This window comes from Wasmannia auropunctata, unplaced genomic scaffold (assembly GCF_000956235.1).
Source record: "Wasmannia auropunctata unplaced genomic scaffold, wasmannia.A_1.0 LD336101.1, whole genome shotgun sequence".
NCBI lineage: Eukaryota > Metazoa > Arthropoda > Insecta > Hymenoptera > Formicidae > Wasmannia > Wasmannia auropunctata.
In genome coordinates, this window is record NW_012026789.1 from 1805740 (window position 1) to 1821369 (window position 15630).

The 15630-nt window shown below is 33.4% G+C and overlaps 3 protein-coding genes and 2 long non-coding RNA genes across 7 annotated transcripts; 2 read left to right on the forward strand and 3 right to left on the reverse strand.

Moving 5' to 3' along the window:
* Positions 1-1239: 1239 nt before the first annotated feature.
* Positions 1240-2950, reverse strand: LOC105458500 (cytochrome P450 9e2-like). Of its 2 annotated transcripts, XM_011703858.1 has the most exons (2): positions 1798-2950; positions 1493-1673 (listed from the first exon to the last, which is right to left on the reverse strand). In XM_011703858.1, the coding sequence occupies exons 1-2, from the start codon at positions 2917-2919 to the stop codon at positions 1593-1595; spliced, it is 1203 nt and encodes a 400-aa protein (XP_011702160.1). In that variant the 5' UTR covers positions 2920-2950; the 3' UTR covers positions 1493-1592. The 2 variants fall into 2 exon arrangements, with proteins under 2 accessions (XP_011702149.1, XP_011702160.1); XM_011703847.1 differs by having other exon boundaries at positions 1240-2950.
* Positions 2790-3504, forward strand: LOC105458494. The gene is made up of 3 exons (XR_975540.1): positions 2790-2872; positions 2944-3322; positions 3412-3504. It is a non-coding gene; the product is annotated as an uncharacterized LOC105458494 (long non-coding RNA).
* Positions 3505-4651: 1147 nt separating this feature from the next.
* Positions 4652-13325, reverse strand: LOC105458510. 2 transcript variants are annotated; one of them, XR_975544.1, is made up of 17 exons: positions 12916-13325; positions 12057-12322; positions 11667-11877; positions 11234-11550; positions 10888-11097; positions 10591-10770; positions 10249-10363; positions 9783-9994; positions 9074-9632; positions 8870-8981; positions 7921-8017; positions 6870-7381; positions 6161-6350; positions 5822-5997; positions 5209-5275; positions 4910-5087; positions 4652-4808 (listed from the first exon to the last, which is right to left on the reverse strand). XR_975544.1 is itself a non-coding variant. In XM_011703880.1 (16 exons), exons 1-16 carry the CDS (start codon positions 12970-12972, stop codon positions 5057-5059), a joined length of 3312 nt encoding a protein of 1103 aa, XP_011702182.1. In that variant the 5' UTR covers positions 12973-13325; the 3' UTR covers positions 4652-5056. The 2 variants fall into 2 exon arrangements, 1 of the variants encoding a protein (XP_011702182.1); XM_011703880.1 differs by having other exon boundaries at positions 4652-5087.
* Positions 11066-11727, forward strand: LOC105458505. The gene is made up of 3 exons (XR_975541.1): positions 11066-11157; positions 11225-11350; positions 11639-11727. It is a non-coding gene; the product is annotated as an uncharacterized LOC105458505 (long non-coding RNA).
* A 631-nt stretch (positions 13326-13956) lies between the features above and the next one.
* LOC105458523 lies at positions 13957-15419 on the reverse strand. The gene is made up of 7 exons (XM_011703895.1): positions 15382-15419; positions 15099-15211; positions 14808-15011; positions 14625-14723; positions 14417-14554; positions 14234-14332; positions 13957-14163 (listed from the first exon to the last, which is right to left on the reverse strand). The coding sequence occupies exons 1-7, from the start codon at positions 15397-15399 to the stop codon at positions 14058-14060; spliced, it is 777 nt and encodes a 258-aa protein (XP_011702197.1). The 5' UTR covers positions 15400-15419; the 3' UTR covers positions 13957-14057.
* Positions 15420-15630: the final 211 nt, after the last annotated feature.

Below are 15630 nucleotides of genomic sequence, written 5' to 3' on the forward strand. Positions count from 1 at the left end.
TTATATATAATTTATTTCTGATTTTATAATTCGACGAATTTCTTTTGTTTGTCATTCTCTTGTTGAAATAATATCTACACGTATAAACTATTTCTGGAAAAAGGAATTATGAGTTACATCTTTTTTTCTAATTTTAAGTAAGAAAAATATTGTCATACTAAATTTTATAATGCTTAATAATTTTTATTTCTTTTACACATTAACATAATATGCAATTGCATTTTATTTAAGAGTCACTATACATACTATTTGTTTTATTAAAATGCGTGTGTAAATTATTATTTTAAATATATCTCATTGTGATTTCATTGTGTATAACATCATACCACAAATAACAATAAAAACATTATTAGTTGAATTGTAAAAATTAAGAGTATATGAGGTAAGTATAATACTCGTATAAACATTATTATGCGCCTTTAAACACATGCACGGACTCTGCATGATATCAATCAAAATACTTTTGGTTATTATTATTCAGAACGTTCGTGAGCTTACCGTGTCAATTAATTTTCGTAGACAAATAGTGCAGGTTAAATCGATTAGAAAAGTTCTTTAATAATTGACGTGTTTCTCAATAATTAATAATTAATAAAAAGTGCAATAATTAGTAAAATTAGTAAAAATATAAGAAATGCAATTCTTAATAATTAAAAAAATGCTCGTTATCATCAATAAAATTACATATATGTATATCATGTTAATTATTATTTACACGATTAAATTGAACCTGTTTACACATCGACTGCCAATCGACGGTCAACTGCTGGCGCACTGACGTAATTTTTCTAATGTTACAGCATCCGATTCATCATCGCATTGAAAATTAAGTTAGATATTACATCGCATTACTACTATTTTGGTTATCAAATTTGGTTTATCAAATTAATTGTTAACTTGAACATAAAGATTTGATTTTTATAACTAAGATGAATATTGGATACGATAGCTGGTTATCATCAATTTAACATATATTTATATATAAACATATTTGTTACTTATGTTTTTTACTTACTCTAAATAAGTAACATGATTGATATATTGATTAACCGCAATTTAGTATAAAATTTCAAAATTGCATTAGATTATCTATTTGTTATGATTTTGATAAGTTATATAATTATTATTCCAGCAAATAGAACAAATAAAAGTTTCTGTTATAATCAAAATAAAATATTTCTATAAATTTCTACATATTAATTTATGTATCATTATTATTTATACATTTATATAATATATTATATATTTTAATAAAGTAATATATTGTGTATATTGCAATATAACATAAGATATATTATTTTTATATGTTTTGAATACTTCTAAAGTTCAACTGTGTCCTTTTATAGATTACTTTAAAATTTGAAACTAACACGACCGGTTTGCTTCCATAATTATAGGGTGCAGGTTCTCTCTGGGTACAATTTTCAACCAGAAACCCCCTTCAATCTGCAGTGAGAATACGCTGAATTTCTGAAATTTTCCAGATGTCGAAGTCTTCTCGCACGGCATTAACTCGCAACGAGCCAAAAGATGAAATAACAAAGTTCTCGTCTCCAGTAACGCGAATCTATTACCGATGCACATTCTCGGACCTAATCCAAATGGATGATAAGCGTTAAAATTACACTGATCTCCTTCATCGAGGAATCTCTCAGGTTTGAATTTCTCCGGTTCTGGAAAGTATTTAGGATCGCGTTGAAGCGAATAAAATGGGAGCCAGAGTATCATTCCTTCTTTCATAAGATACGGTTTTGCATCTGGTAGTGCAGGAGGCAACTCGAAATCTTTCACACATACTCTATCCGTCAGTGGTGTCACTGGATATTTCCTTAGAGTTTCATTGATAACAGCATTCAGATACTTCATTCCGTTAATCGCCTCGTAAGATGGTTGGCCATTCGTATCTTCCCAAACCTTATCGATCTCATTTTGTAGCTTCTCTTGGATATCTGGATTGACGGCAATTTCGTGTGCCGCAAAACTCATTAGTGCTGAACTAGTATCGAAACCAGCGAGAAAAAAAATGAATGCCTGCGATGTCATATCCAAAATGGTCAGTTCTCTCCCGGGTTCTCTTTTACTTCTGCTATCCATTAACAGCTGAATCATGTCTGGGCGAGTAATACCTTTCTCCTCTCTGATTTTGATCGTGTCAGCTACCAGATTAACAAAAAATGCAGTAATGCGATCATCTATTAATTTAAGATCGAATAGACGTACGAACCACGGCATATTTTGATGCAGTACAATTTTTAAAATTGAAATTATGTTGATATGTGCTGCCTTTTTGCCGAAAATACGAAAATCATTCTCCGGGTTTCTCATCGAGTCCACATTAATACCAAAGGCACATGTGGCGATCACATCGTTAGTGTATCTCGAGAATATGTCTTTCACTTCCATAACGCGTTTGTCTAATGATATATTCATTAAATACTCCGAATAATTCATAGCGCAATCGGATATTAAATGAAACATTGTCTTCATTTTACTAGCTGTAAAAGCAGGACTCAGAAGCACTCTCATGTCACGCCACTCGTCGCCGCGAAGAGAAAATAGATTTGTTCCAAAAAGTGGATCTTGAATCTTAGTGCCGAACAAAAGGTGATCTTGAAACGAGTCGAAATTTTTGATTGCGATAGACTTGATCAATTCAGGATCACGGATCATTACAACCGGACTTGTGAAATCAAAAATACCAGTGTACTTAGCATCGGAATGCACATTGTACACTTCTTCAATGAAGTCAGCCAAGCTTTGTGGATGCACTAAAATTTTCCAAATTCTTTCTAAAAAGGAATGTCTTTTTGCATGTGGAATTCCATGTTGTCGGAATACGTTCGATTTCTTACGGGAGGCGTAGTAATAAATGGCAAGTATGCCGACTAATAATGATAAGACTATCGTCCAGTAGTCCATGATGTTTAATCGGAGTACTTGCAGATTACTCCTTTCGTTCGAGATAAAGTTAAACACCAGTGTCGTGAAAGTTTGTGTCAATATCACTGTTCGCAGTTGTGTGAGGTATCCTCAGGTTATAATCCAGTGCAATATGTTGAACGTAATTGTTTTATCATGTCAAACTGACCTGCTCGCTTGGAATTCTCGCACACGACTGCCTATATCCGATATAAAGTTGTTTGTTAAATGACTCATAACTTGACGTTATTGAAGAGAATTACGTGAGAGGGATCAGAGAGCAAGAGAGAGAGAGAGAGAGAGAGAGAGAGAGAGAGAAACAGAGAAAAAGAAAGAGAAAAATAATACTTTGATCATTTATAGAGATCTGTTGTGTGTAAATAAAAAAGTGCATTATGTATAGGTAATAAGAAACTTATTACAAAATGTAGTACAGATGTGTTACAGATTATTGCATGTTTACATTTTTTTGAAAGCACCCTATATTTTCAGCGAGAAAAAAAATGAATGCCTGCGATGTCATATCCAAAATGGTCAGTTCTCTCCCGGGTTCTCTTTTACTTTTGGTATCCATTAACAGTTGATTCATATTTGAGCGAGTAATGCCGTTCTCTTCTTTGATTTTGATAGTGTCAGCTACCAGATTTACAAAAAATGCAGTAGTTTTATCATTTATTAATTTAAGATTGAACAGACGTATAAATGACATATTTCGATACAGTAATAAAATTTTTATAATTGGAATTAATTATACCGAAATTTGCTGCCTTTTTGCCGAAAATACGAAAATCATTCTCCGGATTTTTCATCGAATGCACGTTATAGATTAAAATTGTTAGATTTTATATTTTAACTAAGTAAAGTCAGGTCAAAAAAGAAACGGTCAATAAATCGAGCAAAAAAGGATCTTAGAATTTAAAGCTTTAATACATAAAGTAAGGACACGGAACGTTTCGACTCTATATTTGGTCTTTTTCAACTGCATAAAAGTTACATACAAATAAAATAATTAAATTAAGAAACCATTAAAAAAAACACTTCATCGAAAAAGATAAAAATTAAATAAAAGTTAATAAATACGTTGGACAGAAACATTATAAAAAAGTAGGATTTCATGACATAAAATGCAATATTTGTCATCGTGACTGTCGCAATATTAGAGATATAAAAGTACATTTATATCGTGCTCATCAATTATTTCATGACAAAAAAAATTACTGAAGCAATTTGATATGGAGATATTTTACAGAAAACGTATGATACATTGCAATATTATGTAAAATTTGTGATAATTGTGATAGAACGTATGCCGGTATCGCGACATTTTGCATTGGACACATCATCGCGACATTATATAAAATGAAAAAAATAAAAATAAAAAATAAAATGTTTAAGTGTTCTATGTTTAGAATAGATTTCTTAGCCAACCACTTGTTCAAGCATGAGATAAATGAAAAATCTCAAGAAAGTAGTGGAGGGAATGACATCAATATAAAAATAAATCAAGCAGTAGTTGAAGAAAATAACATTTCATCAGTTGAAGTAAGTACATCTCATCAGATTGACGTATATTCGCATTTCAATTCTTTTTTCAAATTTTTAATTATACAATAAAGAAATAAAACATATTCGATATTTGATTTCGAAAAAATTTAGATTAACAAATAGAGTTTTGTTAATATAGATTTGTTGGGATAGACATAGAAATAAGTGGAATAAGTACATCTGACCATAATTTATTACTAATCTTTATTTATTGTTCTTTCTGGATGTGTAACCATATGTAAGAAATAAATAATATTAAATAATATATTCTAAACCATCTTATCCTACACACTTCTTGGAATGCAACTTTAAAGATAATAATCTTGCATACGCGTAGTAAGCAGCTGAAAATGGAGCAGTCATGTATTGTTAGATTTTGTACTCTATAATGTGTAATCGAGAGATATCTTGTTGATTTTTGAGAAATGAGGAAAGTAAAACGTACAATGTAAATGTGTATGCGTCCTAGAATTCTGTTTGATAGAATAATATTATTACTTTCTCTCTCAATTTCGTGATTATCATTAACATTTGATGAAATGGAAATCACAGAACAACTGCTATGTTATAGTTATTTAAGTCATATAAATTATTACGGCAAACTGGCGGCTTCCTCTATGGACCTGCACAAATGAATAAAATACAAAAAGAATGTAATTTTATAATTTATAATATATAATAAAACATATATGTACGTCTTTTCGAGACATTAAGATTACAGTACGTAGGAAGCAATTTACTTACTTATCAATAATCTTACTAGTATTATTTGAAGAACCTTGTACAGCTATGTCTAAAACAGCTTTTTGTCCTGTAAAATAAAACGTTTTTCAATATAAAATTAAAGAACATCAAACTGAGGGTTTAAAAAAATAAAAATAGGATTTTAATACATTTAAACATATGTATATATCTATTTTATGTATGTACAGGATGTCCCGAAATTCGCGAATCAAAATATCATGTAAGAAAGTCTTCAAAAAATTAAGTAAAAAAGTAATTTGTAAATTTTTATTTTAAGCAATAGTTTTTGAGATATAAGGGTTTAAATTTAGTCAATTATAGATAAATACTCGTGTGAAATGAATGATACCTAACACTATCGATGCGCTCACGGACATGTTTCCGTTTAATCGTAATCTATAATTGGCTAAATTTAAACTCTTATACCTCAAAAACTACTGCTTAAATTAAAAATTTACAAATTACTTTTTAACTTAACTTTTCGAAGATTTTCTTGCTATAATATTTTAATTCGCGAATTTCGGGTATATATATACCCTGTGTGTGTTTGTGTGTGTGTAATATATGTATAAATTTTACAAAAATTCAACAATTTTTATTTTATAATAATTACCGTGAGTGTGCTGATATAATGCTGGTGACCAGCTGTAACTGTTAGGACTAGGAATACTGTCTACTGTTATAGCAGTGTTTGTAGGTGATGATGTACTCTCTTGCGCCATTGAGAGTGCGACGGAACTTCCACTGGTAGTGCAAGCGTTATTCTTTGTGTCGGACAAAGCGTTTTTCCTATACATGAAACATAAAATAAATTAAATCTGTCGATTAAAACTGTCGGTAAGGCAAAACAAAGCTAATAAGTGCGGAGATGGATTCTTTTATTTCTGACTTACATTTATAATATTCCATTTTTATTATTCTAATCTTGATGACTAATTCATTTAAATCTTACCTGGATTTTGCACCACATGTGGTTGCATCTTTCTGCGAGCCCGGCGACAATTGAATACCTTCGAATAATTGTTCGAACTCGAATATCTTGCTATTATCACTTATTAAATTCAAGCTAGTAGACGAGCTCGGGGATGATTGGCGCCGAGACAATAAATGCTTTGACATGATTTTATTACTGTCTAGGAGCACTGAACAAACAATATATTGAACAATTTATTATTGAAATATGTTATTGCTGTTTCTTTTGTAATTTTGTTAATTTTTTTTAAATCATAAATTAAGCAGCACAGTCCATAACAATATAAAACAATCTCTCTGTTACTTTTACACTCAAGATTAAATCATTCGTTGCAGAGGCTATTATAAATATATTATATCACATTTAAGTTCTTTAAAATCTATTAAAAAACAGCACATTTACAAATAATACCTTTGCGAATGTGAGAACAACGTAAATTATGCAATAACAATATAACAATATAACAATCTCATTGTTACTTTTACACCCAAAATTAAATCATTTGCTGCAGAAGCTATTATATACAGATATATTATATCACATTTAAGTTCGTTAAAATCTATTTAAAAATAGCACATTTACAAATAATATATTTGCGAATGTGAGAACAACGTAAATTATGCAAAATCAACTACTACTTTTATTTACTACTGATTCAATATTATTTTCTTTAATATCTTTTACTCACCGTTTGGCACTATGAGATCTAGACGCAATCTAGACGATTCCACGTCATGATTGACTTTATTAGCTAGTGGCAGCTTCGGGATATCGTTTTCGCAGTCTATCGAATTGGAACGCGTCGCTGGTTCGGATCTGGTTATTTGACTGCCGGAAGCCATCGTCACGGCTAGATCCGACTGGCAGATGCTCGGCAATCGGCTCAATTTGGCCTTAGCGCCGCAAAGCATTTGCGGTTGGGAATGGAAGGCGCAATTAGGATGCTTGTTGTCGGTGCTTAAATTTAAATCATTGCAAACGGCAGTGTCGAGCTCAGGGTGCTTGTGCGAGTACACCGCAGTTGCGGCGGATTGCGCCGGAGCGTTGCAGTGCAACGGACTGGAACTGTGACGTCGTAGATTCGCGAGCGTGCCCCTAGAATCGCAGTTCCCGTCCGCTTGTTGACTAAGACATAATGAGTTCCACGTCGCGTTCCTGTCCTGCATCTCGAACAATTGCAGCAGCATTATTTGCCTCAACCTTTAAACCATAAGAAATTCTATTATTTATTATCGAATCACCAATCATCTTGTTTTACTTAATGCATAACATTCTCCGCTCAAATTTTGTGTACTTTATCTTAATTATTAAGTCATTGATTACATCGTTTTACATAATGTGTAACACTCTATTCAAATTTTATGTACTTTGACTTAATTATTGTAGTTGTTAATTTTGTTAGCTTATATAAGAGTTTATTTCTCTTGTCTACATAAATGAATTAAATTTGATAAAAGATAAATTTTTCACATAAATTGTAGCATCTGCCTTCTTAATACTTAATGCCCTATTTTATTTTTTATAGTAGTATAAGAAATTAGAATTTTATCAAGATTTATTTCTCTATTAAATTGAGAGATGAAATTTTGTTCTTGCAATAGACTAAAGATATAAATTTATATAAAGTCAATCTACTTTTTGTATAATTCCATTTAAATAATTATTTTCATAATATTTACAATGACTCGTATGTTCTTTTTACCTATTAGTTTAATATTACAATGTAGCAGTAAACATACCTGCAAGCATCGGCATCCCTATTATTTTGTTGTTTTGTACGCTGTTTATTTTGAACCCAAGAGGCAAGAGATTCCGCCACTTCAACGTCATTCTCTCCTAAAAATATTCTCATTTATTACTATTGCAAATAGATTTATGCTAATTAATCATATTTATTTTATACTTTTTCATTTATTACATCTTTTTTATCAGAATTGTTTTAAACGTATGTTTAATGTATATTAACCTGTTACATTTATTAAGTTTATATTTATTAGAAACAAAGAATTTATAATAATAAGTAAACATGATTAGAATTTAATATTGATTGACAAGTAAGAGGTCTCCATTAGATAATTTTCATAAATACAAGTGTCTTTTCATGTACATAAAAATGTACATGACATTGGAACATTTAGAATAATTAAAATAGCTATATTAATTACAGAATAATTTTAACAATTAAAATATTTGTATTAAATATAGGATACATACATGCATTAGGATACAGTTAAATACAGACTAATTTAAACTGCGAATTAAATCAGATTTGGGATAAGAATAAAGATAGAATCCTACGAGCTCGCATAAAAACTATTGGGAATGATGGACGTAGGGATTTCTTTCACACATTCTTGATCTTGTCGTTGATTCGTGGATTTTTCGCTTTCGACATCTCTATCGACTGTGCACAATTGTGGTTCTTGCTCATCTCTAGATGAATCTCTATTCGAGCTAGGACCTAATTTTGCAATATACCATTTAACATCCCGAACATCTTTTGTAGCTTTCGTTAATTATTGAGATTTATACAGTCGCATATTATTTTAGTTAGTTGACAATTAATCTTTGATCTTAAAATCCTTGTTATTTAATGCCTTTCTTGTAAATATACTTATAACAATATAAACGTTATTAAGACGTTTATATTGGTTGTAACGTTATATCTTGTGTGTGTAGCTTGCATACCTGACATCGTCTCGTCGTCCACATCGTTTTCATCATTCGTCAAATCCAAAAGCGTGATGTTAGGCTCGTTGTGCTCGCATTCGTCCATGTAAATGTCGTGCTCGCTCAATTCCTACAACGGGCGTAATGAACAAAAAGAATTATTCCTAATGAAGTTGATATTAAAAAACTGAAAGTAGGAAAAATAGAGAAAACTATACTTACGCCACTGTCGCTGCTGCTGCTGCTGCTACTGGACGAGAGATTTAAACCGGTCGGAGACAAGTAGAACGATGGGGAGTGGACACCGGTGTTGGCAGTCTGGCACTCTCCCGGCGATGCATCATTGGTGCAACGTTGCGCGGCTTCGCTTTCCACAACGTTTGAGCCGTTAACTCGATGCGCGTTGCTCGTCATCGACGTTAATACCGATGAAGACAGCAGGGGATCGCTGGCGCTATTATTGGACAACAGATTCAGCGACTGATGACCGAGTACGTTAGGCGACGAATAGGGTGACGACGAGGAAGCCAAGTGAATTCCCGCGGCTTGGCAATCCCTTAGAGACATGTCGTTGGCGCGACGTGGCGATGACGTGCCCTCGGTCTCGATAACGTTCAGATTGCTGTTGGGACGATGCGCTTTCAACGGTGTCTTCGATGACAGGATCGACGTAGAGCTGAGGGTATGCATACCCGTGAGCTCGCTCAGCTCGCACATCGGCATCAGTTGATCGCTTGGTATCGTCGAGTTGCCATTACTAGGAAGCGTACTTGGTATCGATCTGTCGCAGAAAATTTACTTTATTTATTATAGAATGTCTAGTTGCGCTCAAAATTCTTTTATTGAAAGTCGAAAATGACGAAGCTTTTTAGTTAAAATTATATGTAAGGTTCGATGTTTTACTTTGATTAAGTAGAATTTGTATCGATACCTCACTGGTGTTCCATTCGAAGTGGGATACGTATCAATTGTTCGTGTAGTATTTGAATTGGTCATTGAGTCGCCTACATCTTGTTGTTGCTGCTGCTGTTGCTGCGTAGATAACGACGATGCATTTACAGTTGCTCCGCATATCGTTCCACTAGTTCCATTAGTAGCTCTGGTAGCCGCCATGGCATTGCGAGAAATTTCTATCGCTAGTCTCTGTATATATAAAAAAAAGTATTTCTTTAACGTAAAATATTTCTACAGTATTCTAAAAAAAAAATGCATACATAATTCAATAAATATTGAATTTTATTCTATACATATAGATAATTCAATAAGTATTGAATTATGTATAAAGAATACAAATGTACGTGCAAAATACTAGAATTAGCTTTTCTTAATTATAAATTTATGATGGATTTATATAGATTTATAATTGTAATATAGATTTTATATTTTAAACAATTTACCTCCTTTAATTCATTAATTTGAGTGATGTATTGATTTTGAACTGTCAATAATTGGCTAATGTACCACTGTTGATCTCTACAGCGTTGATAAAATGTTGGTGGTCGTACTTGGAATCTGTCAATTTTAGAATAAATTATAATTTAATTATAATTTAATTATAATTTAATATTAAATATTAAGTAATTTTTTGTCTTATAATTCAATATTATGTTGCTAATGATTGTAATTTTAATCTATACAAAAAATACAATGTGTATAAAAAGTTTCGCATGTAAAATAAATATCAAAAAAAAAATTTTAAATATATTTTAAGTAAATTCAGCTTTGTGAAAAGAATCTACCTCAATATGAGAGTATCCAATTCTGTATTTAAGTAACCTTCCGTCGCGAGTAAGTCTAACCGAAAGAATCTGTTGTATCCCCAACATTCGCCAATTTCAAAGTCGGATGCAAATTCACGAACGATATTTTTACTCGTATCACGCGAACCTTGATGAATCATTTCAACTCTGTACTCGTATCTATGAAAAACAACACACAGAATATAACAAATATTATCTTGTTTCATATTTTTACATACATAATTTATAATTTTCAATTCAAGGAATGTACAAATCATTACTTATGAATTTACGTACTTCGAAGTCTCTGGCAATCCAGCGCTGAGTTCTAAAAATACTGACAAATAATTTCCGCGTACAACTCCATTGCCATCCGGATATACTTTCAATCGCCAGCACAGTCCGTTCACGTGTAATGGCGCAGAATACACTGGGTCAGCTTTCAGTTGAAGCTGAGTAAAATTTTGCATGGCAAATGTCGCGCTGTCGTAACCTGGTACAATTTCACTGGAATAAAATGACTCACATGAAATTTAATACAATAAAATCCTTAATTATTTTATTTATGTAAGAAATTTTATATATACAAATATATATATACATGTGTGTGTGACATTTTTATATTAAATTTTAGAAATCTTACCTATGAAAGTCGGCTGGTACTGGCGCAGTGACGAAACTCGTCATTGGCTTTTTACGAACCTGATGTATCTTGCGAGAAAGCTCGGCGCTCTTAACAATCAACTCAGAACGCGTACAGGTATGCAATTGATATTCCACCTCTTGTAACAGAGCTTCTAACTGCTCGGTTTCCAAAGTCAACGAATTCTTCTGGCCCATCAGGGTCAGCAGTTTGGCTTTCAACTGAGAATCCAGACGAGCTATCATTAATTCTATCGCGTTTCTGATCTCCCTGACTCTCTCGTCCTTCGCAGCTCTCACTGATTCAACGTTTCTCTCCTAATAACAGACAAGCGTAATAAAATTACAAAATTATAGCACATTAAATATGTCTGTATATTTTAAATTTTCTTCCATTTTTTTGTAGAATTTAAAGTTTATCAAACATAACATACCACTTCTTGAACGAGGCTGATCAATTCCATGAGTCGTCTATTCAATTGACCTACTTCCGCTTTTATCTGAGAAACATGTTGATCATAAACATCTTCTAAAGGTTTAAAGGTATGGCCCGAGTGGGTGCCTCCCCAAAGGGCGCACTGATGACAAATACACTTGCGGCAGGTCCAGCAGTATACAGATAATTTTTCCTGATGCGTTGCACATCTGTAACATTATTTAAAATAAACACTTAAGCATTACAAATAAATGTTACAAATCGCAAAAAAATAAATGCTTTGAATAAATAAATAATAGGGAATGAAAGATTTAATTATTAATAAAATTCGAATTTCAAAATTTATAATATATATGTCTCTATAAATATCTAGAATACTATTTCACACCTGTCTCTGCTAGAATCGTCGTGCCGAAAGTTAGATATGCAAACAGCTTGCAGTGTATCAAGCTGCTGGGTCACTTCCTCGACCCAACGGCAATTTACTAATTCGTGCAAGTGAAGAGAAGCGCGGCAGTGAGGACACTGAGAGCGCTGTTCGGTGAGCCATCTTCTAATACAGGTATAGCAACACAATTTGCTGCAGTGAGGGCAGAGATGTGCATCTCTCAGCTTTTCCATACAAATGAAACATCGGAAAACTTCTGCCAACGTCTGCAATAAAAAATAGAATGGACTATTTAATTATCTAATCACATACTCTAATCACATACTGTAAAATGCAGTTGTAATATTATAATTCTTAAACAACAATTAATCAGTCTAATACACAAAAATAAAATATTTCTTTTATATGGTATGCAATAAAATAACTATTAGTTTTAAATTATATTATATAATATTACTGTCATTAATATGTACTTTAGAATTTTCAAATTTAAATTCTACAAGATGAAAAATGTCATGTTGCATTAGGATATAAATAATAAATAATTATTAATATCATCTCGCGTTAAGAAAAATTTCAAAAAAACATTGAATTTATAAAAGCAAAAAAATACTAATCCAAAATAATAAAATATGTTCGAAATAAGAGATCCCAATGAGATTTTGTGGCAAAAATATCATAAATTTCCGGAGTTAAAAAAAGATATTAAGAGCGGTCGCTACGCTTTACGCAATAACAACAGATCCGTCTGTTCTTTCCGGCTGTGCCCTCTCGTCACGCTGTTTGCATTCGAAATGGAACAAGGGCGCAGCTTAGAACGAAAAACGGATCCCGACTGCCAGCCGACCACGACGCTAACCTCGACGCTGTGGTCGTCCGCGATTTTGGCGGAGACCGACGGGTCCCGGCTGGCCATCCTCTTGACGTCGAAGCACGCCGCAACACACGCCGAGCGATGACGCGCGACCGTTATCGAATATCGATCACCTCACCGCGACGCGTGCCGTCCGCGATGCACATGTCCCAGAATCTGGATCACCGCGGCTCGTTCGGTTCAACGGCGACGGTCGTACGAGGCATCGCGCACGATCCGCGGGGCTCACGCGGGCTCCTCGCCGCGACGGTACGGGCCACGCGAACGGAAAGACGGGGATGGACGTACGCGTGTTTTTCGTTGACTCGTATGAAATTTTTTAGGATGCGAAAACCGTTAGTCTACGCTCCGTAAACAGTGTGTGTGACAGGACGACGGCCGACGGGCCACCGAACATACGGAGCCATGGTGTAAGAATACATACATAATTCTTACACCATGTACGGAGCCAGGCGTTCCGAAGAACGGGCACATTTGCCTGCCTGCGCGCGCATGACTGCTACCGCTGGTCTTTAAATTATTTGTATCGACACTACCGGTCTGTTCTTTGTAGCTGCTGCACATATGTTATATTTCTTCTATAATGGAATAGTATGAATAAATACAAAATATATTTTATATATTATTTAATATATATGACACGCACGAAGATTTGATCAACGCGCAGTAAGACGACGACGACGACGACAACTTGGACGACGATGAAGATGTGATTAATTTCAAGAGACTGATGAACGCGCAGCCATTGTGGGTCTTACCTCTTTATTCCCTTCTATCCGGACACAAACAAGCCAGAATAAATATACAGTATAATAAATTAATTGTGATCCTTTTGACGTTAATCTCTGTAATAAAATTAATCAAAAGGATAGACCTGTTTCACGTGGACACACGAATTTTTCGGCTTACAGATTAATATGGAAAACGAAGGATTTCAAAATGTACAAATGCACGATTGTCTAAAACGTATCGTTATCAACTTATATTTAAAACAAAAATTAAATAACTTGGAAGTGGGACTGTAAGTATGAATGAAAATAATAGTTTATTTTAAAGTTGCTACATCTCGACACTCATCAACCACTCGAAGCAGGAAAGTAATCAAATGTAAACAATTGAAGTTTAATTTAGAAAATTTGACTAAGATTATCATTGACATCTTCGTAAAGATCATGTAGCGGACCTTGAGGAGCTGGAGCTGGAGCTGGAGCTGGAGCTGGAGCTGCCATGTGCCTGTAAAGACAAAGTGGTTTGTTATTATAGTGAAACACAATAGTTTGAACTAAGAAATAAGAATACTTACGCTGGATTTAAGTATAACGTTCTGAAAAAATCTGCAAATATAGTTGCTACCGTGCCTTGTACATCGTACAACTGAGGTCTTGCGTCTAAACCAATGCCACTGAAAAAATCCGTTAAAAATTTAATGGTTAATAAATATTTTACGCGCGTAAAAATGAACAATTATTATCTCACTCATACTTACATTACGTGATCTAACAAAAGTAGTTCTCTTTTTAATTTCATATAATGTTCATAGGTACGTCTGGTATATTGGTCAATTACTTGCTCGTTTGGTAAACCGAAAAATTCGTGTATAGCTGGAGCTGCACCTCCCATGTTCCTGTAAAGACAAAGTGGTTTGTTATTATAGTGAAACACAATAGTTCCAACTAAGAAATAAGAATACTTACGCCATCATGTTTGTTTGCATTTGGACAAGATCTTTAAACATAGCTATTAACCTGAGTTGTACAGAGCACATGTGAAGTACTGGGTCTGAACCGTGCCCACTGAAAAAATTCGTTAAAAATTTAATGGTTAATAAATATTTTACGCGCGTAAAAATGAACAATTATTATCTCACTCATACTTACATTGCCTTGTCTAAATCAGCTACTTCTCGTTTTAAATATACTGAATTTTTATAGGCACGTTTGAAATATTCGTTTAATTGCACGTTTAAAAGTATTTCATCCTTCGTTTTAATCTGTATTATTTGCATTTGGACAAAATCTTCAAACATAGCTGTTATCCTGCGTTGTACAGAGCACATGTGAAGTCTTGGGTCTGAACCCCAACTGAAAAAATTCGTTAAAAATTTAATGGTTAAAAAATATTTTACGCGCGTAAAAATGAACAATTATTATCTCACTGATCATACTTACATTGCCATGTCTAAATCATATACTTCTCGTTTTAAATATACTGAATTTTTATAGGCACGTCTGAAATATTCGTTTATTTGCACGTTTAAAAGTATTTCATCCTCCGTTTTAATCTGTAAGCCAAAAAATTCGTGTATATAAATATATAAAAAGAGATCGCCTATGCGCAGGACAAGCGTATGGCTTAGTTTACACCGAGCACTTGATACGCGTACTAAGTACCAAATCGGTATCAAGTACTTAGTCAGCAATCTGATACTAGTATCAATTAATTTAACAGTACTAAATGTAAACTAGGCATATGGCACGCGAAGAAGAACATACAACGATTATGTAGCGCGATCCGAACTCGAAAACATCTAAAGAGAATCGTAATACAGCGAACCTAAGTGTCGGTCCACAATAAGGATTTTAAGCCTTAAGCCGTAAGAAATAAACCAATCGTAGTCGAATATGAGAAGAATAATCGATTGTAATTGGTCAATATCTTACGGCGTAAGGCTTTAAGTTCTTATTGTGGACCGACACTAAC